Raw genomic sequence first — 26,362 nt, 5'->3', positions numbered from 1 at the left:
CGGAAACCCGTCTGGTCGGGATGGTACATGACGAAATTAGAAGGCGCCGACCAAAAGAAAGGATGAGATGACGTTTCGGCTCCCCCACGGGAGCCTTGTTCACAATGAGGCAGAACGTAGCTGCGTTGTCCATTTTATACACGGCGCAAGAGCGAACCCAGGCACCTGGCGTAGATTGGGGGCAAGTTCCCGTCATTCCGATTAAGCGTATGCGCTGTCGTCTGGATAATCAGCGATTCCAGATAGAGGCGTGATATCTTGTCCTTTTCTTTTTCGATCACACGTGCCTCTGCCCAGTCTATGTTGTGTTTGGCGCATACCGAGTGCTCGGCAAGCGCGTTTTGATCTGCGCGCCGGTTTTTGACGTCATTCTTGTGATCACGCAGTCTCCGCTCAAAGTCACCCGACTCGCCAATGTACACAGATGGGCAGTCCGCACATGGGATCGAATAAATAGCACCGGGGAACTTTTCCTTCTTTAGTTTATCTTTGACGTGCACAAGCTGACTCCTCAGCTTTCGAGCGAGTACATGTGCGGTCTTTACATTGTATGACCGTAATATGCGCGCCAAAGGTTCGCTGATGCCAGGGACATAGGGAATCGCGGCTCGTTTCTGGGTTGCGGGATTTGCCTGACGCCTGGGACGTTCCAATTGAAGCTGTACAGAGTCCATGACGTGTACAGGATAACCACAGGTGGACAAGCCTCGCCGTACACGTACATCTTCAGCAATCCGGTGTTTTCCTTTAGAACACACCTCTTTTCGTCGGAGGAGCGAAGACACCACGAAACGTTTCTGGCAATCAGGGTGAACGCACTTAAAATGGAGATAACGGCCGGTGTGCATGGGTTTCCTGTAAACAGTGAAATTTAGACATGAGGACTGTCTCGAAACGAGAATATCTAAAAACGGGAGATGGCCGTCGATTTCCTCTTCAACGGTGAACTGTATGCTAGGTTCCAAGCTGTTAAGGTGAATAGCAAAGTCATGTAATGCTTCTTTCTTCAGGATGCAAAAACAGTCATCCACGTACCTCAGGAACACCTTCGGGGCAGGCGTGAAGGACGCAAGGGCGCGGCCTTCGATTTCTTCCATGGTCAAGTTGGCGACCGTCACAGAAATTGATGCACCCATGGCGGCTCCATGAATCTGCCTGAACGGGACACCCTCGAAAGTGAAGTACGTGTTTGACAGGCAGAATCTGAGAAGGCGGGTCAAGTCATGCACATCTATCGGTGTTCTTTCTGGCAGTGATGGGTCTGATTCAAGGGCGGCTGTACATACTTCCACGGCAAGGTCAATCGGCACACTCGTGAAGAGTGACTTTACGTCGAATGAAACCATGACTTCTTCGGCGTTGATTTCAAGGTTTTGAACCTTTTCGGTGAAGTCATGGGTGTTGCGTAAGTGTGTAGGGCTCCTGCCGACGAGAGGCGAGATAACTTTGTGCAGTAACTTGGACAGATTCTGAAGCGGCGAACGCGTGAAATCCACTATGGGGCGCAAAGGGACGTCAGGCTTGAGAATTTTTGGTAGGCCGTAGATCGCCGGGGCTGAGCCATTGTGGCACATGAGGTAGTAGTACAGCGACCTACGCTGCGGGGGCACCATTCGAAAGACATCGGCCAGCAATTTCTGTAGTTCTCTCTGCACCTTGGCCGTCGGATCTCGAGCGAGACGAGCGTAAGGCTACCGTCCTCCAAGAGGGCCAGCATTTTCTTTTTGTAGTCGCCCTTATCTAGAAGCACAGTGGCATTCCCCTTGTCCGCCGGAAGTATCACAATATCTGTGTTAGTACGGAGGCTTGTAATAGCTTCTTTTTCTTGGCGCGTAAGGGGAGAGATCGATGAATGCAAGAGTAGCTTGGAAAGGACACTCACCACGCGTGTGCGGGCTTCGTCTCGACGCGACGGTTCAACCTGGTTTAAAGCATTCTCTGCAGCACATATAACCTTCCTGGCGTCGGGGGCGGGACCAGTGTTGAAATTCAGGCCCAGGTTCAAGACAGACAATTCCGCCTTGTTCGGCTGGTAGGAGGAAAGATTCCGCACAAACGCTTTGGGGGCATCCGACGAAGTATTCCCTCGGCACAGCCTAAGCCTCTCCAACTTGTTCTCGTGAGCAAGCTCAGCTTGTCGCGAACGAAGGCCAGCTTGGAAGTTTGCATGCAGTTGTATGCTAGTGAATTCTTCCGGGCAGTTGAATTCTAACGGTCGTCTTGCGAAAAATACATCATTTTCCAGTTTTCTGATTTTGTCCTTGCATTCGAGGATCCTGGCCTGTAGAAGCTGTCGTTCCGCCTTTGAAACTACGCTCAACCCAAATCTTGTGCAAACCGGCCGATGCAAAAGTAAGGAACGGGGAATTAAACGTTGGGCTTTGCAGTCGAGGTTGAACTTGAGGTGCCCCTTGAATGCTGCGGTCCGTGTTGTCAACGAAACATAGCGTCGTGTCTCAGTGATGATGGGTTGGCCATACGCCTGGCGAATATGCTTGAAGTCTAGTGTTTGACGGAAACCCGTCTGGTCGGGATGGTCGGAGAATGAGCCCATAAAGGCTGCACAGATACCGAGGCCAGCATGGTACAGAAAGGTCCGATACAAATATAACTGTGTTCCTTAATGCAAGCAAATCTGAAATTTTTAAGGGACAGAAGAAAAACAATATAACAACACAGCGGCGACAATACATCGCTAGTGCTTGCAGAAAAAAAAGTACAAGCTGGACGTCCTCAAATGGTGATGCTGTGCAGCTGGCGCACAAAGTGACAAAATAAACTGTGCTGCAACATCGGCAGGCAGATTGCCTCCCTTATACGCCCCCCTATCACAAGCTTAAAATATTGTGCCTGCTTTGAAGTTACAATATTGTGCCTGCCCCGCGAAATTACTGCATGCTGTATTCATTTATGTTCTGGCCCCTCACGCCACCCCATCCCACCCCCTTACTTTGTGAACAAACCGCCCACACGGGCGCCGGGCGTCTTGTGCCGAATGTGAACAGCTAACTGCGATGTAAAAACGCAACAATAGCCTTTGCTGACTCTTTATGCCAGTGTTTACAAGGAGCGTTGTTGTAAAAACGCGTCTCACCTGTCGTCCGACATGCGAAAAGTTATTTTGTACAACGTAGCAGCACCGACGCAACCGTCGACCACAGTCGAGTGCTCACAGTGCAGACGACTGACATTGAAGACGAAAAAAGCTTCGGAGAGTTTTTCAATAAACTGCATCTTCATATTGTAACGTGGCGGCCAGCCGAAGAATGAGGAGTGATGAACGATGGAGAAGAGATGATTTAATGGCCGCTGGCCTAGTGCGAGCGCTCCGTCCCGCGCTGCTGCCAACTTCGTCTTCGTCACAATATAGATGCCAGAACAGTGTCGTTGAAACAACAGATAATTATTTAGCAACAAGAAGCTTGTACGTTTGAATATAAGAACATTTCTTTGGACGCTTGGGTCCTCTCGCGTTTGGTGAGAATACTAGACGCTTGCGTAGTCGTGACGTACTTCCTGAGGCATGTTTCAGCCGAGTGTGGACTCTTTATATTGTCCTTTACTGTGATGACGGCAAAAGTTGTGCAGAGCGAAAGGCGGGAGCTTGATGGGTACAGCCACGCTCCCCCACCGCACGGGCAGATCGTGGCCGCGTGATCACAAAACAAAGCCACGCGTGGTTCAGCGTGGTGCGTATAGGCATCGAAGCCGTGCTGTAAAAGCCATTTCTAAACAAATCACGCCTTTCAGAAGCGCTGATTGCAATACACATCGCATGGCGGCAGGAAGCTTTAATCAAGCAAACCTCGCTGATATTGTGCAGACGCGCTCGCGTGTTTGCCGCCTCAAGTCGAGGAAGTAAGGGCATAGAAATGATGTAAGCCAAATATGAAGCCATCCTAGAGAAACAGAAACAACAAGACAAAGAAATAGGTAGCCTTAAAAAGCGCGTCCAGAAGCTAAGAGAGAAAATGTGCGATAGCAGCTCCGTTGACCGACTGAAACTGTCTGTAAATGAGCTAGAGCTACATAGCAGGACGCACAACATTGAAGTTCACGGAATTCCCGTTACACCTGGAGAAGGCTTGCTAGCTAAACTGAATGATGTCGCTGAAACGATCAGACTGCAAGAGGTGAAATAGAGTGACATCGATAGTGTTCACCGTCTCCCTGCTAAACCGAGGAAAGTGCCCGCGATTCTTGCACGTTTCTCACGCCAAGTGGCTCGAAGCCCGTATAGATTTCCATATCGGAAAACCTGACGAAGTACAACAAAAGCTTCCTGCAGTTGGGCCGGGACTGGGCCGCAGCAAACGGCTATCGCTTCGTGTGGCATGCCGGTGGTCGTCCACTTATTAGAAAATAGGAAGGGGAGACTGCTATTGTCATTCGTAGCCCGGAGGATTTTGCTAAACTTGCGAACGCGTGATGTGAACGCCACTTTGATGTTTGTTCAGTTATTTTTTGTTTTATTTTTCGATGCCTCCTTTTGTGCAAAGTCCAGTCTGTTCATCGGACCTGGCTTTTCATTGCAAAACTTCTCAGCAATGTTTAAACGTTGTTCATTTTAATCTGCTATCAGGCAGAGGGAAGCAAGACGACATTGAGTGCTTTCTTGCAGAAGTGAAGTTACCGATTCACGTTGTGCTGTTCACGGAAACATGCTTTTGTACACAGGACGAGACATTTAGCATACCAGTTAAGTTACTAATATGCTAAAGTTACTGGTAAGCAAGAGTTACTGTCTGAACCGCCAGGGTAAACGAGGGGGTGGCGTATCACTGTTCATACTAAAAGATATGGTTAGTGAACTTCTGAATGATTTTTGTTGCGTAAACGCCCATTATGAGGTACTTACGCTCAAATTCCCTTCATATGTATTTACTGTGTGTTCTCGTCCGCCATCTGGTGATACGAGTCTTTTCTTTTCTTTTCTGGATTCCCTTCTTGAATATGTAAACCAACATAAGTATAATATCGCCCTTGGCGGTGACCTAAACATTAATCTCTTTTCGTGCAGCACGGTGAGGTGTGACTGTTTACTGTTAAATGTGCACTGTTGTCTAAATGATGTGAATGCGCCAACGAGAGTAACAGGAGAATCAGAAACATCACTTAGAATTTTGTTGTTACTGTAATGAGGTGACTCGCACAATTAATGTGGACGTCCACAATCGAGCGGAGCTGCTCAACAGGAGCGCAAAGCCCGAACTTCGTCAGCTTCGTCTTCCTTCTTCTTTCTCTCCTTCGTCGGCGCCAGCTGCTGGGGCGTCAAACCCCAACTCTCTTTCTTACAACACCCCCCAGGTGAAGAGGCGCCATCCCGGCGGCCTAAGGGCACGAGCGGATAGCTGGGTCGTAGTAGGGCATCAGGCGGTCTAAGTGCACAATTTCACGGCCGCGGCGGCAATGATCAGGCGAAGGCGTGATGGGCTCCACGAGATAATTAACTGGGGTTGTCTGCTGAACAACGCGATAGGGGCCTTGGTATTTGCTCAGCAGTTTTGTAGACTGTCCTGGGCTGGAGGAGGGCACCCAAAGCCAAACCAAGGATTCAGGAAGATAGGACGGCGGGAGACCGGCAGAAGCGACGCGTGAGCTTTTATGACGGTGCTGGTCGTGAGAAGTAAGGAACGGGCGAGTTGACGGCATTCTTCGGCGTGCGCGGCAGCTTGAGAGACGGTTGCAAATTCGGACGAATCGGGGTGGTAAGGGAGTATGGTGTCTATGATGGAGGAAGGCTCGCGTTCGTAGGGAATAAAATACGGGGGAAAACCAGTAGTGGCTTGCGTTGCAGAGGTGTAAGCGTCGGTAACGAAAGGTAGAACGCGGTCCCAGTCGGAGTGATCGGCAGAAATGTACTTGGCCATAATGTCGCCGAAGGTCCGTTTAAAGCGCTCGGTCATGCCGGACAAGAAGACGCGACCCCGATCGCTCAGCAATTCGTGAAGCGCACCGTGACGAAGAATGATGTTCTGAAGTATGAAACCGGCTATGTCAGAGGCCGTCGCAGCTGGTAACGGGGCAGTTTCCGCATAGCGCTTCAGGTGATCAATGGCGACGATGATCCAGCGGTCCCCTGCGGAAGTGCTAGAAAGAGGGTCATAAAGGTCAATTCCAACGCGGTCAAATGGCCGGGCTGGACACGGTAAAGGTAGCAGAGGTGCAGGTGAGTGCGACGGTGGGTTCTTGCGGCGCTGACATTCCATGCCAGAGCGTACGTACTGGCGGACAAAACGGTGCATGCCCCGCCAATAATACCGAAGGCGCAGGCGGGTAAAAGTTTTCAGCAGACCGGCATGGCCGTATTGCGGGCCATTGTGATAACTGGCACAAATGGCGGAGCGAAGATGCCTTGAAATCACGAGCACCCATTTGCGACCATCGAGGAGGTAGTTTCGAGGGTACAGCAGCTCGTCACGCACGACAAAGTGATGAGCTTGACGACGGAGCGCTTCAGAAGGGGGACGCGCTAAGCAGTTGGCTAAGAAATCCAGAAGAGAAGTAATCCAAGGATCCTTGCACTGCTCAGAAGCCATATCAACGGTGCCAAAGAGGGTGTGAGGCCGGAAATAGATGGTGGGTGAGGATCAGAGGTCACAGCAGAGCGCGAGAGAGCGTCGGCCTCGGAGTGTTTACGACTGGAACGATAAATGACCTGAATGTCGTAATCTTGTAAACGGAGAGCCGCACGAGCGAGGCGGCCAGACGGGCCTTTGAGGGGCGACAGCCAGAAAACGGCATGGTGCTCTGTAATGACATCGAACGGGCGCCCATATAAAGTCAAAGTGATCGCCCAAATAATCGCCAAACATTCTTTTTCTGTCACGGAATAATTAGTCTCCGCTTTCGTGAGCGCACGGCTGGCGTAAGCAACAACGTACTCATTGAAGCCACGTTTCCGCTGAGCTAGAAGGGCACCGAGACTGGCGTCCGTGTGGAGTTCTGCAGGCGCGGAAGGGTTGAAATGGCGCAAGATTGGAGGTGAGGCGAGAAGCTGGCGCTGCGTTGCAAAAGCTTCGTCGCATGCAGGGGACCAAGCCGACAAGTCGTGGCTACCAGCGAGAAGCTGCGCCAGCAGGGCGACAATGGCAGCAAAATTCTTGACGAACCGGCGAAAGTAGAAGCAATGTCCAAGAAAGCTTCTGAGTTCTTTCAGGGTGTCACGGGTTCGGTGACTAGGCGACATCATCACCGAGTCCGGACAATGAGGGGGTGGCCGTTTGATGCCCGGCGTAGCCGGTAAGCAAACGTAGTGACTGAGACCGAGGCGTGTTAAGAGGTAACAACAACAAAACAACGTTTATAGCTTCGATTGAACAATGCGGCAGCTTTCACAGACACATAATTTACATTCTACAAAACAATTGCGGAAAGCACATAGCAGTAAGCACATTGAATTAAGTTACACATTGAATATTTCTACACAGGTCAGAATACAAGTGAGAGGCCAATTAGATAGTCGATAAAAAGCCAGAAGGTGAACAAACATACAGTCAACCGGGAAGCGCGGCTGCAGTCCATCCACAAACACGCAGTCAGTGCGGCCCCCGAAGGCGACGTCCGTCCAGGGCAGCTTGCGGTTTCGAGGATGCGGTGCGGCGGCTCGGAGACCCGGGAGTTCACGGCGGCAGCGTTTCCACCGACGAGCGGACGGAAGTTCGTTTCCATACGGCCCCCTTTTAAAGCCCTCGAGCGCAAGCGGGCGAGCACTCGCGGCGCCACAGCGTCGGCGTCAAAAAAACAAAACACCAAAAAGCGCAACAAGCGCACGTAGGCACCTACACTTTGACTCTGCATGGCCGCCATCTTGGAGGAGGAAAAAATTAAAGCACAACTAAAAAGAAGCCCTAGGCTTCGACTCTCGATTCGGTGACCTTGGAAACGCAAAAAAAGTAAAACACAACCGAAAAGGCAGTCACGTAGGCCGCACTTCTGTCCTGCTAATAGTCAGCTCAAGACTTCGGCAGTATCGGGGTCGACCTTGAGTCGCCTCCGCTTTCGCAATGCGAAGGGGTTGTCTAAATAACCGAAAGAAGCGTGCATGCATTCTTGCTCTTCCCGAGACGCATGCAAAGAAACGCGGACGCATTAGTTTTATACAAATAAAAGTAATTTACAGGTTGCCGCCACTTCTGTGACACAGGGATGTGGGCTTCGGGAAATCAGCAACTGCGCGGAGCTTGGCAGGGTCCGGGAGTACACCATGCTTGGACACGACGCGGCCTAGGATAGTCAGCTGTCGGGCGCCAAAGCGACACTTGAAATTTCAAGTTCAGCTGCAGGCCAGCGTCGCTGAGACAGCGAAGAATACTCTCGAGGCGGACAAGATGAGACGGAAAATTCTGGGAGAAGATGACAACATCGTCCAAGTAGCAGAGCCATGTCTGCCATTTAAGCCCACGGAGGATGTCCATCATACGCTCAAAAGTTCCCAGGCGCGTTGCACAGACCGAAGGGTATCAAATTCATGCAGCCCATCAGGTGTGATGAAAGCTGTTTTCGGGCGATCGACGTCGGCCATAGGCACCTGCCAGTACCCAGAGCGCAGATCCAACGAAGAGAAGTACTCCGCGCCCTGCATGCAATCCAGCGCGTCATCTATACGAGGCAGGGGGTAGACGTCCTTCCGAGTGATTTTGTTTAGCCGGCGATAGTCTACGCAGAATCTAATGGAGCCGTCCTTTTTCTTGACGAGCACGACCGGAGAAGCCCACGGGCTGTGAGAGGGCTGGATCACGCCGCGGTATAGCATGTCGTTCACCTGGTCATCAATGATGCGGCGCTCGGCGGAGCAGACGCGATAGGGGCGTTGGCGCAAGGGTCCATGGGTGCCAGTGTCGATATGGTGGCGATCCGCTGTTGCACGACCCAACGGTGCTTGAGGAGAGTCGAAGGATGCGCGGAAGCGCTGCGTCAAAGCGATGAGCTGGGCGCGTTGGTGTGATGGTAGAGCGGCATCGACAGAATGGGAAAACATACCGGGGGAGGACGGGTCGGCGACGTCGGCGGGAGGAGCGAGGGCGGTGATGTCATGGGCGTCAGGGTCATCAAGGACAGGAGAAGCGTCGCCGAGATCGATGATATCAACCGTGCCAAGCGATTCTCCTCGAAGTAAAGTGGTGGGGAATGGCAACGGGTTCGCGACGTACAGGGCGCCACAACCACCAGAAAGTGTGAGCACGGCATGCGGGAGCATGACAGATTTGCGGTGCGCACAAAGGGGCGAGGGTGAACAAACGACAATAGCGTCAGAGATTGCAGGGCAAGTCAGCGGCACTAGAACAGAAGAGAAAGATGGCACGTCGAAGTCGTCAGCGGCGAGAATAGGCGCGGCGGTAATAGGGGAGGCGTCCAGAAGAGCATCACACAGCGGCGACAAATCAATTTGAGCACGTGCACAGTCAATGATGGCGTGATGCGCGGACAGAAAGTCCCACCCGAGGATGATGTCACGAGAGGAACGGGCGAGAACGAACAACTCAATGGTGTAGGACAGGCCTTGGATGACGAGGCGGGCAGTGCAGGCTGCCAGAGGGCGAATGGGGTCAGCGCTGGTGGTGCTTAGCGAATGGTCAGAAAGCGGCTTCGTCACTTTTCTTAGTTTGCGGCACAAGTTTCGACTAAAGATAGACACGGCAGCACCAGTGTCAATAGGCACGTCAACAGGAACACCTTCAACGAGCACGTCAATAACGTTCATAGGAGCGATGATAGGGCTTGAGACGGTCGCTGACAGCGCAGTTCTTGCCTCCGGAACTGCGGCGCCTAGTTTTCCGCTAGGAGGGGCGGTGATCGGATGCGCATAGGAGAGAGCGAACGACGTCGAGGAGACGGCGACCGATGGCTTCGGTTGTAGGAGTCGGAGCGAGACGGAGAGGGATTCTGAGGTGGCAGACGAGAAGAGACAGGTACGGAGGGCATACGTCGGCGAGCGCCCGTAGTCGTGAGGACCGGATCTGCGCGTGCGGCACCAGAGGGCCACATGACCAGCCAGACCGCAGGCATAGCAAATCGGTCGGGTGTCTGGGGTGCGCCACGGATTCACAGGGCGGGGACTGGTGCGAGGCAGAAGATGATCAGTGAGCGGCATTGCAGGGGCGAGATGCTGCTGAGGGTACACATTGACAGGTGGCACATAAGTGGGAACAACAGGCTGAGGCCGTGGCTGGATGACTGCTTCAGCATATGTCAGCGGTGCAGGGACCAGAGGGGGTGGATTAATGGCGGCAGGACGTCAGCTACCTGCTCCTGGATGACGCGCTGAATAGAAAGAGACAGCGATGGCGTTGGGGCGGGTTGGCAGGTAACCAGCGACAATTGACGGGCGACCACTTACCGCACAAACTGCTTAATGTGCTGAATAAGGGTCGTCTGATCGTTAGCAGGACCGCCTACCGCCAAGCTCGAAAGGGTGTCGTCCGGGCAAATGGTACGCTGGGTGACATGACGCTCCTCTCTTTGCGCACCGCTGCCGAACACCGCAAGTGATATTGTTCTATATTGTCTATTTGAGCGCCAACTGTTGCAGTGATGACAAAAGATGGTAAAGACTTTGCTAAACAACTGGATGAATTTCGAAGAGAGATGCGAGCTGAGATGCGGTCTCTGAAAGAAGGCGTGAAGGTTTGCTCGGATGCGTGTGACGGTGCCACAGAAATTCAAAAAGATATGAAAGAGCTGAAGCTGGAAATTAGAAAACTTCTTGAGAAAAACCAGATGCTTGAACAAGAAAACAAACTGCGGGATAACTGGATGAAACTGAGCAGTATAACCGGCTCAATAATCTGGAAATCAAGGGTTTGCCTGGGAGTTGTGATGAGATATCACTCGTCAAGCAAATTGGTGAACAGCTGGATGAGGTAATCCAATGACAATGACAATGACATTGATATCTGTCACAAAGTTTATGTACCAAATTCAAGGGCAAAGAGCATAATTGTCCGTTTCACGCGCAGAACTAAGCGTAATGCGGTTTTGGCCAAAGCAAGGAAGACACGGCTAACGACTGAAAAGCTCGGTTTCGAAGGAACCGCTAAACCGGTGTACATAAATGAACACTTGACGCGGAAAAACAAGCAGCTACTCGGGGCTGCTAACTCCCGAAACAAAGATGTGGGGTGGAAATTGGTGTGGTCAAGCAATGGAAAGGTTCTGGCCCGTCGAGCCGAGGCAACCACAGTCTTGCCTATCAAGTCGGTGGCCGATGTGGATCGCATGACAGCGAGCTCGCCTATCGCACAATCAAGTGATAATTCTGGAGTGCAAGAAGATGATTTCTCGCCGGGCAGTTAAACGGCTCTACCGATCACATGTTTTCATTCCATGTACACGTTGTGTCGCTTGATCTCACGCCATGAATGGAAGGATGTGTGATTCTAATAGCTTTAAGGAACACATCTTAAAAAATGCCTGGGTGCGTAGATCACTATCTTTGTTTCACTTGAACACCCGCAGTCTCCGAAAGAAGGGAGACCAATTAGCATTGTATCTAGAAGAGCTCTCTTGGGAATTTGATGTACTTTGCTTCACGGAAACTTGGTATATGAATCAATCTGATGTTTATCATTTTGACGGTTACAACCACATGGGTTTATTTCGCTCTGGAAAAAGAGGTGGTGGGGTTTCTTTATACACGAAAGTTGGTTTAAATTGCAGTTTACTACATGACTTTTGTGTTATGGCCAATGATTTTGAAATACTGACAGCAGCTTGTAGAGATACCGTTATTATTCTTGTATATAGACCCCCTTCGGGCAGAACAAAGGGTTTCCTTGAATACTTTGATGGAGTATTAACGCAGTTGTCAGTTTCTGGTCGATTTGGAATAGTTGTTGGGGATATTAACATTGATCTGCAAAGCGTTAGTAGTGTATGATGCTTTGTTATGGTTATGAAAATCGTATACGCAGTGCCACAGGTGCTACTGCAACATCGGAAACTCTGATTGATATCTCCTTCCCTAATCTCGTTTCGGGCCGAATTGTTTCTGGGGTCCTTGCGGCAGATATTAGTGATCACCTGGCTATTTTTTTGTATTTTAGAAGACCTTTCCTCTAAGAAAGTTAATGAAACACAGTTTAAAACGAGAAAGATTAATGATGATACCTTGCAAGCTTTTAGAGAATTAGTTCAGAAGGTCGACTGGTATCAGATCATTAACGAGCAAGATTCAAACATTAGTTTCAATCTATTCTACTCTAAGATTAAAGAGCTCTACTCAAAGGCATTCCCGGTGTATTTTTGGAAAAAACATAAAAGGGCTCGAAAGCCATGGATGTGCCCCGCGCTGTATGGTAAGATAAAACAAAGAAATAAATTGTTTGAGGACTGGCTGAAACACAAAGATGAATTAAAATTTAAGGAGCTTAAAATATATCTCAACAAAGTTAATGCAAAACTAAGGAAAGCTAAGCGTGAGTATTACAACCGTAAATTTCAGAGCGTGGATCAACCTCAAAAATTTTAGAAGGTCTACAAAGAAGTCACCAATATGACACCTAAATTCACTTGTCTCTCGGAGTTAAACACGCAGGGTGAAACACAGTGTGGTGTTGAACTTTGTGAAAGATTTAATAGACATTTTTTGACAGTTGCGATGGACCCGATGCGGGATAGATCAGATTTAGATCCAGTCACTTACATTAATACTTGTAAACAAGGCACGCTTTTTTACACCCTACTGATGAAGGCGAGATCAAACGAGTTATTGTTTCTTTAATTAAAGAGCAATAGTGATCCAGGTCCTGACGATATTAAGCCACTGCCAATCAAGTCAGTAGCCTCAACTCTAGCCTCCCCGCTTGCACATATATACAATAGTATCCTGCGCAGTGGACTTTTTTCAGATGAGCTTAATAAAAATCGCACGGGTAACAGTGATCCATAAAGGCGGCTCAAAAGACGACCTTAACAACTACGGCCCCATATCGCTATTAAGTGTTTTTGCGAAAATATTGGAATGCCTTATATATAAACGACTTGCTGCATATGCAACTGATTTTCATTTAATCTCTCCCAAACAGTTTGGCTTTTGCAAAAATAAGTAGACTGAAACAGCACTAATTCAGATTAAAGAGAAGATAATCGAGAATATCGAACAAAAGCTGTTTACAGTTGGTATCTTCCTCGACTTAAGGAAATCGTTTGATTCCGTAAACCATCGCATACTAATCGAAAAACTAAATGCTTATGGAATTCGGGGACATGCCAATAACTTAATTCAAAGCTACTTAAGTAATCGAAAACAGTTCGTTACACTGGGTGATTATGTGTCCCAATTGAGAACTATAAATAAGGGTGTACCACAAGGATCAATCTTAGGTCCGCTTCTCTTTTTGTTCTATATTAATGATATTGAAAATATTCCTTTCACTCAAGACATACTCTTGTATGCTGATGATACAAATGCTTTTCTTCCGGATCAAAATTGAAAGAAATAGAAGAAGCAGCCAACACTTGGCTATGTAACTTATCGAACTGGCTTATTAGCAATGATTTGCAGTTAAACATCATGAAAACAAAATATATCCTATTCAGAGCAAGAAACACACCTATTGACTACGAGATTAATCTCACCTTCCACACTGAAAGTTTGCAGCAAACAAAAACCATTAAATTCCTCTGTGTCCACTTTGAAGAGTTTCTGAGCTGGAATGAACATGTAAATCATTTGAAATTAAAAATGTCCAAAGTAGTTGGAGCATTATGGAGTGTGAAGAACCTGATTCCAACTAGGTACAGATTAAATACATATTATGCAATCATCCAATCCCACTTAACTTACTGTCTTTTGATATGGGGGAAAACAACTAGAGGTAACTTGCAAATGTTAACAATCATGCAAAAGAAAGCCATTAGGGCTCTGGAAAGCTTAAATTATAATGAGAGCACAAGGCCTTTTTTCAAGAAACGTGGGATTTTTTTATCTTGAACAGCTCTATTTATACAAACATGCATTCTACATATACACCCAAAGGAAACAAAATTCTCACAGCTTTGATAATACATATCTCATGAAAAATGACAGCTTTTGCTTCAGGAAAATAAATTACATATTACCACGTTTACGAACAAATTATGGATTACAAAGTATGAAATACCTTATTCCCAACGCTTTAAACGAGAACGCGGTGTTAGCTGAAGCTATCAATTATCCTATTCATACACTGAAAATATTTTTACGCGAAATTTTCATTGTGTGGTTGTAGTTGGGTCCACGGTTTTTGTGAATTTCTATAATGTGCACTTTCTTTTCGAGTGACTGCTTTTTAGTGGTATGGAATATATTTGATTTATGTTCATCATACTTATTTGTTGTACATTATTGATTATAAGTGTCTCTCCTGATGGATTCTGTTTTTTTCTGATGATTTCTGCACAGGGTTTTGCTAAAACAGTTTTTATTTTGTTTAAATATTGGCACGAGTGTTGTGCACAATTTCAAATATCATGTTAAATTGTTTTGGCTCAAAGTGTTTTGTTCGTTTTTCTTCGTTAGTTTTTGATTTGTTTATTCGGAGTGCATCGCTACCAACTTTGTTGTGGGGTCAGGGGACCCAGCCAGGTACAGGTTTTGTAGCTTTTGTTCCCGGCCCTTAGTTTTCTGTACCGAGAACTAAAAATGTTAATAAACTCAAACTCAAACTCAAACCTGCATTAAGGCACTGTATAAGAACAAATGTCACTTCCTTAATTCTATACAGCGGCCACCCATCACACATGCAGCAACGGCATACAAAATGTTAATGCACGCACAAAACCCAAAGTAACGCGAGCTAATAAAGCACAGCCACATTCGCTAGTCGTACTCAACCTCTCCACTGTTACATTTTCCGTACCTTGTCGTCCGACATCTGCACCAACATTTTCACTTCCTTGCACGCAATCGATGCTAAAATCAATTCCCGTAGTGTCAGACTCCATCTCGCCACTCTGCAATTCCACTTCTTGCTTTTATTCAAATATTGCAGCGGCTGGTGATCACTCTGCACTCGGAACGGTTTCTCATACAAATACAGGTGGAAACGTTTCAGCGCCAAAACCAAACCAAGACATTCATTTTCTACAGTGGAGTAATTCTGCTCTGCTTTATTTAGCTTCTTACTGGAATATGACACTGGATGCAACAGCCCAACTCGTTCCTGCAAAAACACACCTCGGAGACCTCTGTCTGAAGCATCTCTCCGCGAAAAAATTTTCTTTGCCAAGTCTGGAGCTAGCAACACCGGCGTTTGCATTATATGTTGTTTTAACCTTGCGAACGCTTACCTATGCACGGACGTCCATTTTGTCCAATTACTAGCTTCTTTTTTTATTACTGACACTAATGGCTCTCCAACGTCAGCGTATTTAGGCATAGATTCTCTATAAAAACCAGTCAACCAAAGAAACGATTGTACTTCCTTCTTAGTTCTCGATGGTTGAGCTGCTTGGATTTTGTCCAGGATATCTTCCTTCGCAACAACATGACCCTGCCCAATGGTATGGCCCAGAAATGCCGTAGCTTCAAACCCTATCTCGCATTTGGTTGGCTTAATTGTGAGGTTAGCCATACGGATTCTGTCAATAGTCTTTCTAGAGTTTCCAAGTGGTCGGGCCACGAGTTAGTCGCCACTAAGATGTCGTCAATATAATGTTCTGCATTCCCAAGGCCTTGCAGCACCTTCCTCATTAGCTTGGTAAATACAGCTTCTGCTGTTTTGAAACCAAAAGGCATGAATTTGAAATTTTTCAGCCCATTCCTGCAAGAGAACGAAGTATTTTTCCTTGAAGACTCCTTCATGGGTATCTGCCAGTCGCCCTTAGCTTGATCCAGCTTCGAATGGAACTTCTTGTTTGCAACTTTAGCGGGGACAACAACAAGTCTCAGAATAGGTTCTGCATCCGCTACCAAAACATGATTCAAGCCCCGAAAGTCAACACACAGTCGGTTTGATAACTACAACTGATAACATTAGTCTGCCCGGGACAGTCAGAAAAATGTCTGAATACCTGTGAAATAGTTCCTTTATCTCCGCGATCTTCTTCCCATCGAAGTCTGAATTTATGGTCACTTTCTCCCTGTCCAGTGTCCTTCTGGTGTTAAACGTGGGGAGACTGTCTACATCTTTCTCTTCGTGAATCAGACTGCACGCGACTGCTGCCCCACATCTTCGTTCTTCATATTTATTGAGCATGTTTGCATGAAACAATTTCTCCTGGTTGTCAACCAGGAGTCAACGTCATTCCTTCGTTGTGTCACTACAAACGGCCCCTTCCGCTGCATCAACAGCTTGTTGTATTCAGTAGGAAGCAGTATGAACACCTTGTCGCCAGGCTTCAGTGACCGCACTTTTGCGTTTTTGTTATATATCTTCTTATATCTCTCCTTAGCTTGCTCCAAGTTCTGGAGCACGATTTTGCAAGTCTCTTGGAGTCTTTCTCTCAACTCAAGCACGTAGCTGTACGTAGTCTTTGAATCCTCTTCCAACTGTTTGTTGATCCAAATCTCTTTGAGGATTGCCAAGGTACCACGCACTCTTCGTCCATACAACATTTCAAAAGGGGAAAAACCAAGGCTCTCCTGCATAACTTCCCCATAGGCAAACATGAATGCGGGCAAGTACCTATCCCAGTCATTTGGCTTTTCTTGGCCCATCTTCCTCAGCATGGACTCGATGGTACCATTGAACCTTTCTACCGTACCATTACCCATGGGGCGATACGGTGAGGTGAATAAGTGCTTAACAGCCAGGAGGCGATCGATCTCTTTCATAACTTCATACGTATAGTTGGATCCACAATCACTAAGGATCTCATATGGCGCCCCATAACAAGATAACATCTCAAGCAAAGCTTCTGCCACCTGCACCGTATCAATCGTCTTTAAAGGTACTGCTTCCGGGAACCTTGTTGCCATATCGACTAGAGCCAGTATGTAATAAATTCCTCTATTGGACGCCGGTGTTATGAGTTCAGTAATGTCCACAGCTACTCTCGAAAACGGATGGTCAATGATGGGCATGTTTCCCAAAGGCACTCGACCCACTCTTCCCTTCTGTATTGTACGTTAGAAGATGTTTCATGACTTCACATATCTTTTAACTGCACTCTGAATCCCTCGCCAAAAGAATTCTTGCGTTATCCCATATGCGGTGTTCTTCACCCCCTGGTGCCCAGCTAAAATGGAGTCATGAGCGAAGCGTAACGCCTCGCGTCTCAAACTTTTTGGAAACACTAACTGCGCGATTTGTCTTCCTGTATTAAAGACACGTAGTCTGTAGAATAAGTCGTCTTGAAGCAGGAACTGATGTGTCGTGCGGCTGCCCTTTCTTTGCAGTGCGTTACCAACTCTGTTGAAGAAGTCACGTAGTGATTTCTCCTCTCTTTGTTGTTTTGCAAGAACCTCTGAAGTGATATATAGTTGTTGTACTTTTGGTATATTCAACTGCTTCAACTCCATTTTTGGTCCGGGTAACTACGCGGTCCTTGGCTCCCTCAAAAGACTTCTCGGTGTTAGACACATCCATCCAACGATCGAAATAACCGCTCAAACGAGATGCAAACTGACTACTAGTCTCCGCATCATCCGGTTCTGTAGACCGAAACTTTTCGTGAAACCACTCTGCAGTCAACCGAAATCGTTTAAGCAGTGTGCCTTTCACCCTATCGTACTGCCACGACTCAGACGCCGGCATTCGTCTAAAGACGCTAAGGGCCTCTCCCACGAGGGACATGCTCAGAGCCGTAGCCCACTCACTCTTCGGGCCACCCTGGCCTAGCGCTATCCTCTCGAAACGATAGAGGTATGCGTCTAAGTCATCTCTCCTTTCATCAAAAGGCGCCAGTAGCTTTTTCGGGCAAACCTTAGAAGCTCTGTAGCACTGCCCGCCTGCGGTCACAGAGCGCCTTTCATCTTCTGAACTCTGCGCGCTCGCTAACTGCGACTTTAGTTCTATCACCTCTTTTTCACGAGCCATTCTTCTAATCTCACGATCTTCCTCCACTTTGGCACGCGCCGCTCGGCGTTCCTCCGCCGCTCTCGCATCTTCACGCGCCTGTGCTCTTTCCTCTCGCCTCCTTTTTACGTCTTCTTCAAATATAGTTAACGCCTCTTGCTTAGACAACCCTAATTTCAACGCTAACTCTAAAATAACCTTGAAGCCCATAACTGCTGATAAGTCAACACTTCCACTCCCGTGGTAAGTACATCCAGCAAACGTGATTTAGTGTTACAGCAAGGGCACAGAACGGGCACAGAAAGACCTGTTGCCGTTCAGGTCAGCACATTCCAAGACTGTTAAACGGGCCATCGGAACGTATTGCTTGCAGGGCGCCTTGTCTAAGTCTTGCGCTCACCTGGTGCACGAGAGCCTCAATAATTAGGTCACTAGGATGACGAAGGCTGGTTTTCCTGCTTCAATCATTGTTGCAGTGGCCGAGAAGCTTCTGCGCAAACTGAAAGATAGGACGTGCCGAGATAGTGGTCGTTCTAAGGAAATGAGGCCAGCGGTTCTACCGTATGTTCACAGAATTTCTAACAACTTGAAGAATGTTTGGTTTGGTTTATGGGGTTTAACGTCCCAAAGCGACTAAGGCTATGAGAGACGCCGTAGTGGAGGGCTCCGGAAATTTCGACCACCTGGGGTTCTTTAACGCGCACTGACATCGCACAGTACACGGGGCTCTAGAATTTCTCCTCCAAAGAAATTCTAGCCGCCGCGGCCGGGATCGAACCCGCGTCTTTTGGGTCAGCAGCCGAGCACCATAACCGCTGAGCCACCGCGGCGGCAACTTGAAGAATGTGGCGAAACGCTACGGCGTGCCGCTAGTTTTTACCGCCCCGTGCAAGTTGGCCTCATTGTGCCCTCAGGTCATGTCCGGAGGGAAGAGGAAGGCAGACTGCGAGAAGCGTCATGCCACTCGTTTCGTCAGCTGCCAGACGGGTGTCGTACACCAGATTCCCCTCACCTGTGGCAGGGTATACATCGGTCAGACAGGCCGATGCCTGAATGATCGCTTAAGGGAACACAAGCTTTCGATGAAATAAGGAACAGGGTCGAATTTACCCCTGCATTGTGGCGCGTGTCCGGATGCTACGCGCAATAAGTCATGCCTGCTTTTGCTGACAGATACCAAAGTTTTGAGGAGGAGCCGTTACCAGGTGGCGCGTGAGTTGGCTGAGGCGTTTTGCATCAAACAGAAGGGTAAAGATTGCGGAAGTGACCCTTCTATCAAATTGTATCAGAATGAAGACAGGTTTTCGGTTTCCGCATGTGTGAGATATGACAGTTTGAAGCTATAAAAGGAGTGTCGTTTTTCAAATAAAGTTAGTCGCGAGTCTGCGCTTCTTTTGTTATCTTCTTGTCCGTGTGTTTTTGTGCGCAGTACCCCCCTTTTATTTACCATGATTGACCGACTAGCCCAACAACGTACGCTATTAAAACACCTCTTCCTGGCCGACATGCTGTCCCGGGGTTCAGTCGACTGCAATAAAAGTTGGGTTGGGCCTAGTTGGTACATGATGTTGTGAAGGTGTAGGTTTCGCAACCACGGAACGAACCACGATGAAAGACACAGAGACACACACAAGCGCTTGTGAGACACACACAAGCGCTTGTGTGTGTCTCGGTGTCTTTCTTCGTGGTTCGTCCCGTGGTTGCGCAACCTACACCTTCACAACATCAGTCGACTGCGATAAGGCCGGCATCGGCAGCGAAGGTGCAGAAGTGCATGCCGTGAGCGTGGTTTCGTCTCGCATGAGCCACAGATCTTTAATGCCACTGGTAGCCGAGACAAGCAAAGATAAATACCTAAGCAGTGTACTCGGGAGTCTCGGCAACGGCGAACAGGTCGAAGGCCAACTGAAGCCATTTAGTGCCGAGCTATCTCAAGTTCAGGGTATTTTGTTAAAGGGATGCAAGGTTCTTATTTCCACCAGTATGAAGCGTGAAATGCTGGAAAAAATTCACCAAGACCCCTTGGGTATTACTAAATGCAAGGCAAGAGCCCGGGAAGTGGTATTCTGGCCGGGAATGAGTAGCGGCATTGAAGATTTTGTTCAGAAATGTGCAGTCTGCAGTAAATACTCGTACAGCCAGCCACATGAACCGCTGAAGATGCGCCCAGTACCTAAGCAGCCGCATCGAGTTGGCATTGACATTTTCCACTACGGCGGCAGGCCTTACCTCTACATTTACGACGCGCTGTCGAACTTTCCAGAGGTGTAACTTCTTCAAGATGCTTCTTCTGAGACTGTCATTCAAGTAACTAGCGCCATCTTCACGACGTACGGCATGCCTATGGAAATGTGTTCAGACAATGGACCGCCATTTTCAAGCCACCAGTTTGCCACATTTGCAAAAGATTACGATTTTCACCACAGTACTTCAAGCCCTAGGTACCCGCAGTCAAATTGCCTCGCTGCAAAGGGGGTGCAAGTGGTAAAACGAATATTAAAGAAGACCGCTGAAACCAATCAAGATTTCTGGCTTGGTTTGTTGGCATACAGGACAACTCCGCTGGAAGGAGCCGAGTCAGCAGCAGAAATCCTTCAGGGCAGAAAGCTCCGAACAACGCTGCCAAGCATTTTATATGCTCCTGGTCTACATATTGTCAAGCATCGTCAGACAACGAACAAACGGCAAGCACTACCGCCTCTGCACCAAGGGGACACTGTGCGCGTGAAGAAGTTATTCTGGGACAAAAAGGCAAGGGTGGTGCAGCGCTCTTCAGAACCCAGGTCCTACAATCTTATCACAGAGGACGGAAGACTTCTGCGTCACAACCGAAAGCATTTGGTGCCTACGAAAGAAACCTTTCAGCGTGAACTTGATGGCGTCAGCGAGGGCACCTTGAGAAACAGCGCATCGCAGCAGCGGCAGCACCACCACCACCACCAACAAGTTACCGCCGCAGCAACCACTGACGTCTGATGGTGATGCAGTGTCAAGCGCCCCGGTGTTAAGACGATCGCAGAGACGTGTACCCCCACGTCGTTTGGCATACGGTGGGAACTTTGAACAAGTGTCTTGAGCAATTCCTTGTGCAGTGAGCTGATCCTGTGCTTACAAAATTCCCTTCGTTCGTTGTTCTTTGTTATGAAAGAAGAAAGATGTTCCAATACACTGTAGCGCAGCAAAAGACGAGGACACAAGAGACGAGAAACGAGAAAGATGTACCGCATGCGCGACGGGCAGTGTGCGCAGTGCCGGCTTAAACGGGCAACTGATAAGCGTTATGAACCAAAGCGCTGCGCTTGCCCCCTCGCCCTGCTGTGGGTATAAATACGCGCTGCTCAATAAAGCTGGGTCTTTTCGCCCCCTGGCATCCGACGTGTCACGACTTGGATGCAGTCCTGACGATCGAACGCCTCTTGCAGCAGTTGACGGCCCTGCGTCAACGTCCGCATCTAGAACGTTCCTCCTCCTGTCCACTCCTCCTCCTTCTTCTTCTCCGCAGTAAGCATGGCACATACCCACGCGGGGGGACTGGCGAAGGTACGGTGGCGAATGCCAACGAGGCACTCCTCCTTTTATACGTCCACTTGATTTTCTCTTCTTCCGCCTCATTTTCAGTTTCCTCGTCGTCTTCTCCACCTCCTACGAAAATACCACTGCGCTCTCTTTTCTTCCCTCTTCTCTCTCTCTCTCAAGTGTCACGTGGCAATTAACGTGCCTTTCATTTGGTCATTCCTCTTTTCTTTTTCGCTCGTGACAGGTGCAGGCCGAAGCAAAGTTGGCTGCCAAAAGGAAATAATAAATTTGACTTTTTGGCTGCGTAAGAAGCAGCCATCGGCACCGTGCTTGAACTCCTGCTATCAAAAAAAGTGTTTTACAAAGGCATGGCATTCCCAACATCGGCGCACTCCGCTGCTCGCGAGCGCTGCCGCTCTTCGGACGGGGAAAAACGGGTGGCCAGCGTGAACGTTTGGAGGCATCGAAAAAGCAGGTGTATTGCTGACAGTTTAGTGGCCTGTTCGACGAGGAAATTAGAATTTCAGCTCTTTAAAGCATTCGTCTAAAGCGCTGTACGAAGGGAGCCTTTTCTTTGTTGGTGTTTTTTTCTGCCTTTTTCACGCAGATTGTGTGGATGCGTGCCTCTGGTTTTCATTGGAGATCTGCACTGAAATAAAGTTTGCCCATGCGTCTCTAATTGTTCCAATACACTGTAGCGCAGCAAAAGAGACGAAACACGAACACCACGTCGTCTCTTGTGTCCTCGTCTTTGGCTGCGCTGCAGTGCATTGGAACTATGTACCAACAAGCCCAAAAAGCCACGCTACTGATCTCAATTGTTCCTTTCTCTGGTTTATTATTTTACTTCTTTTTATTAGCTGCCTATTACGTATGGACGCTTGTCGTGAAACGGGGAAGCCTGACCAGTGAGCCAATTCATTCGGCAACCCTACGGCCACCAAAGCGGATTCCTGAGGCTAGGCTATACCGCCATTTGCTTTCCTCACTAGGCCTAACTACCTTTTGTCAGCCCTGATTCCTGCCATTTTTTTCTTGTATTTGGTTTTCCGTAAATTTTCTCTTGGGCGCAGGCCCTTTACTTTCGTTTTCCATCGGTCTTGCATGCGATAATTTCTGGTTCAATGCGGACTTCCTCCAATGTACTTTTTATATCTTTACAATAAAGGAGTAATATTGGAGGGGAAAAATAAGCTGGGCCTTAGTGGTATCACACGCTAGCATAGTGGGTCCATTCCCACGCAGGCAGAAGATACTTGTCCATCCTGTACATTCGCACAGATCCCTGGGAGTCCTGCGGTGGCAGGTGCTGCCAGCGGTGGGCACTGTGCGGCCCAGGTGGCCGAGCGGCCAATTCCTCTGCCGCCTGCTACGGTTCGCTCACTATCCGGTGGGCAGGCTGTGATTGCGCCGAGGTCACGTGACCTGGGTGGCCCACCTGCTCCATAGGCTGCCGGTGATTTTTCCTTCACAGCGCCCGCGCCGAGATCGGATTTTGCTGGAGAACGGGGCCTTTGACGCTGTCGCGTTAAAAGTTCCTCAAAACGGCTAGAAATAGCTGCACAGCAGATTTTCGTGACGGAATAAAAGAAGGCGAAATCCCGTGCATTTGGTCACAATGCACTTTTAGCTCGACGACTCGTCAGCACCTGACCGATTGCCACCGTCGCTCAACTCGCGTCTACGCACGCAAGTCTGAAGACATCTCTTTCCGTACCCTATTTGATAGCAGGGAAAATGGGGGGCCAATGATTCTTCCCTGCAGAGCACAGCAGCACGCATTAAGTTGCTGCGCCTCCGTGCACAGACCTCCGACCACACGGAAGCGACGCCGCCGAAGCACTGCTTTCTGCCTGGTTCGCTCACCGGGTAGCAGCAGAAGCACTGCGTGGCCTCGCTCCATTGGAAAGGCTGTGGCCCGCCGCCGCCGTCCTCGCTGCTCTCGAAGACCAGCGAGATGCTCCCTTGGCCGGGGGCCGCGCGGCTCCTGCGAACGAGGATTTTGCACCAAGCCTTAACAATGGCTCTTCTTCCTGGAATGAATCGCGTTCGGCGCTGTCAAACGGCTTCTTAAAGTAAAGCCTCTTTTTTGTGTGTGTTTTACGGAATGAATTACTTCACATCCAACTTTGCTCTCCCCTCTTTGAAACATCAACTGAACGTCATTCACCAACCGTTTACGATAAAAAAAGGGTCTATTCAACGTAATGCTCCAATTTGCAAAATTTATTCCATATTTTAAGCGCCCCAAGTCCGTTCTCACTCCTGGTACATACAAAGTTGGTACCGGTTTACCTGTGGATATTTTTTTTACAATCCTAGTGATGTCAATGGCCCTCGTGTAGTTTCATACCAAGCAGTTTAAAAAGAAAATCTATTTGCCTTAACAAAGCTAAGTTTCTCAGCCTTGTTATCTTTGATTCTTTTCTAGCAACAAGAAAAAAAAGGGTAGACAGTTAGCTCAGCAGCATAGCACCACTTTTTATTGTAATAATCACAAAAATACTGCTCGGTACAAAGAAAAGAAGAAAGGAGAGAAGCCCTGGCCTCCTGCCTGTCCGCTCGCTTGCGACGCCCTTGCTGCTGCCGCAGAGTAGCGAATAGAACGGCTGCGTAATAAGGCAGTATTTGGCATGCCCTTTGCGAAAACTAATGCGTTTGGAATATACAGCTCCATATTTATATTGCATTTTAAACATATTTTGTAATCACTGATGCGCTAGAAATGCGCACAAAATAGGCTCCTGCAACTTCATGCTTAGTATTCGAAATATATTCTTGAGATTTGCCGAAAATACATCCCTTAGAGCATGTTTCGACCACGTTTCAAATACCTGAGAAATGTTTATGCGGCTTCAGCATCTTTCCATTGTATTAAAAATGTGCTTTCGTAAGTGCGAATTGAATTTGTCCAAAGTATACTTCAATTTTAACCAATGAGCAGTCGGCATAAATACATTTTCAGCACTCTTCAAGCTGCCTTAGGATGCTTGCCGTACGCAGACTAAGGATCGAACTGCATGCAGTCTTTATCATCATTCCAGGGACGCACTGCAGTGGGAAATAGCGGGAAATTGCGTTTTGGGAAATCGCACTTGCACGTTGGCAATGTACTCAAAATGTGCTTTCGTAAATACGAAATTGATTCATCCAAAGTGTACTTCAATTTTAACAAATGGGCAGTCCCGTAACACTATTTTCGGCACATTTTATGCTGCCGTAGAACAATCATTGCTCGAAATCACGTTTCGGGGAACATTGAAAACTCTCTCTTTTCTGTCATTCTTTCGTCGACGATAAATCCCAGCAGGAAGGCGCTTATCTACACCACGTGTGGAGAACGTGATAGCATTATACTGGCAAGGTCGCCTTGAGCGCCTCCGGGCCCCAACACGCCAACGGAAAGGGCACCGAATGGCAAGGCCGACGTCCTCCCACAGACGCCTCTGTATTTGTTGGTTGACAGTTCGACTCCTGACCGATGCCTGACGCTTGCAAGTTACGACTAGCACTTCGGTTCTAGATCACCCCCAGATTTCAACGCGGCCAATCCGGCACTTGTGCGACAAATTGGGGGCCCACGGTCTTCGCGGACAAAAGCTTCCCCTGGCAGAAAAATGTGTCGTCTCTCGGGGGGCATATACTATACAGCAAGGAAAGTTTAACGCTGGTCGGAGAACTTCCTGTCAGCTGACGTCACTTTCTGTAAACATTTAGTGTGGCAACATCTTTCCTGTTCAACTTCCGTCACGTGACTTGCAATGTCATGGACCTCCTGACTGATGACAGCTGCGCGTGTTTCCAGGGATAGGATCCATACGGTTATCGCTTAAGGGCGGATGAGTCAATAGTTCTGCTGCTGATAGGATTAATCAGTCTCACCCGGTAAAACCGACTAGCAGACCGTTTTTAAACAGGCTAAACAAAGGCAAGTGCTTAATTCCTTTTTTCTTCCGCGCCGGTTACAAGTTCCGGTCCTTGCGCCAGAATCTCCCGTCTATCTGAAATAAGTACTTACACATCCTGACATAAGTGAAGCAGCGCGAAAGGAGAAGCCCGAAGGCGAAACGAAGAAGGGACAGGAAAGAGTGCTGAAGGAAAGGACGGGAAAAAGTGCGTTCACCACTCTTTCCTCTCCCTTCTCCTCCGGGCGTCTTCTTTCGCGCTGCTTCACTTATGTCAGGATGGACCAACTGGCCCAGCACACATCCACACATCAACTGCCCAAGACTGCTTTAATTACTACCGCTTTTCTCCGGTTGGTGATGTAAAACTTTTTACTACAAATTATGTTTTCTTGTTGTTTGTTTGCATTTCACTCGCTGGAATACCTGTTCATGGTTTCATGAAATTTGTGTCTTTCATAAAATTTGTCTTTCATATTATATTGTCTTTTTTTGTTGCATTGAAACATATTTCCAATTTCAGAGGCCTTGCTACGGTTGCCTGGGCCTCGTCAAGCTGTTCAATTTCAGCTTTTAGCCCAGGTAGCCCACAAGAATGTGCGGTAAATAAAGTGTAATGCGAATGTTAATGGCACCCGCATTGAGCACATTATCCTGAGAGAGTATATTAAATCCTCCTCAGTAAATTAGTATTTTTATAGTTAATAGACTGTTACATGCGAATTTTACATGCGAAGTCGTCGAGGGGATATCCGATCACAACGCTGTTCTTGTTTCGATCCCATGTTCTATTCCTTCCTCAAAACTAACTTATTCAACATTTCCGAATTTCAGTAGAGCAGACGACGTGGCTATCCTGGATTTATTAAGTGACGCATTTGAACAGTTTCAGCACCTTAGCATATCATGTGACGTGAATTCTTTAGTAACATTTTTCGAAAACATTGTGAAGGTCTGTATTCAGCGTTTTGTTCCATTAAAAACTAAAAAGCAAAACCACAG

General features: G+C 48.1%; 1 protein-coding gene across 1 annotated transcript in view; it reads right to left on the bottom strand.

Moving 5' to 3' along the window:
• The window catches only part of LOC149325696 (uncharacterized), a 343,155-nt gene that overhangs the window by 274,062 nt on the left and 42,731 nt on the right, over positions 1-26,362 (bottom strand). The window contains exon 4 of the mRNA XM_089564368.1: positions 23,322-23,442. Within this exon, the coding sequence (XP_089420494.1) occupies positions 23,322-23,442 (121 nt within the window). The remainder of the gene's footprint in view (positions 1-23,321; positions 23,443-26,362) is intronic.

The sequence above is a fragment of the Amblyomma mixtum genome, chromosome 10 (genome assembly GCF_055824585.1).
Source record: "Amblyomma mixtum isolate Tamu chromosome 10, ASM5582458v1, whole genome shotgun sequence".
NCBI classification, from domain to species: Eukaryota; Metazoa; Arthropoda; class Arachnida; order Ixodida; family Ixodidae; genus Amblyomma; species Amblyomma mixtum.
Note: the sequence above shows the minus strand (reverse complement) of the source record. Positions and strands in the feature narration are given on the sequence as shown.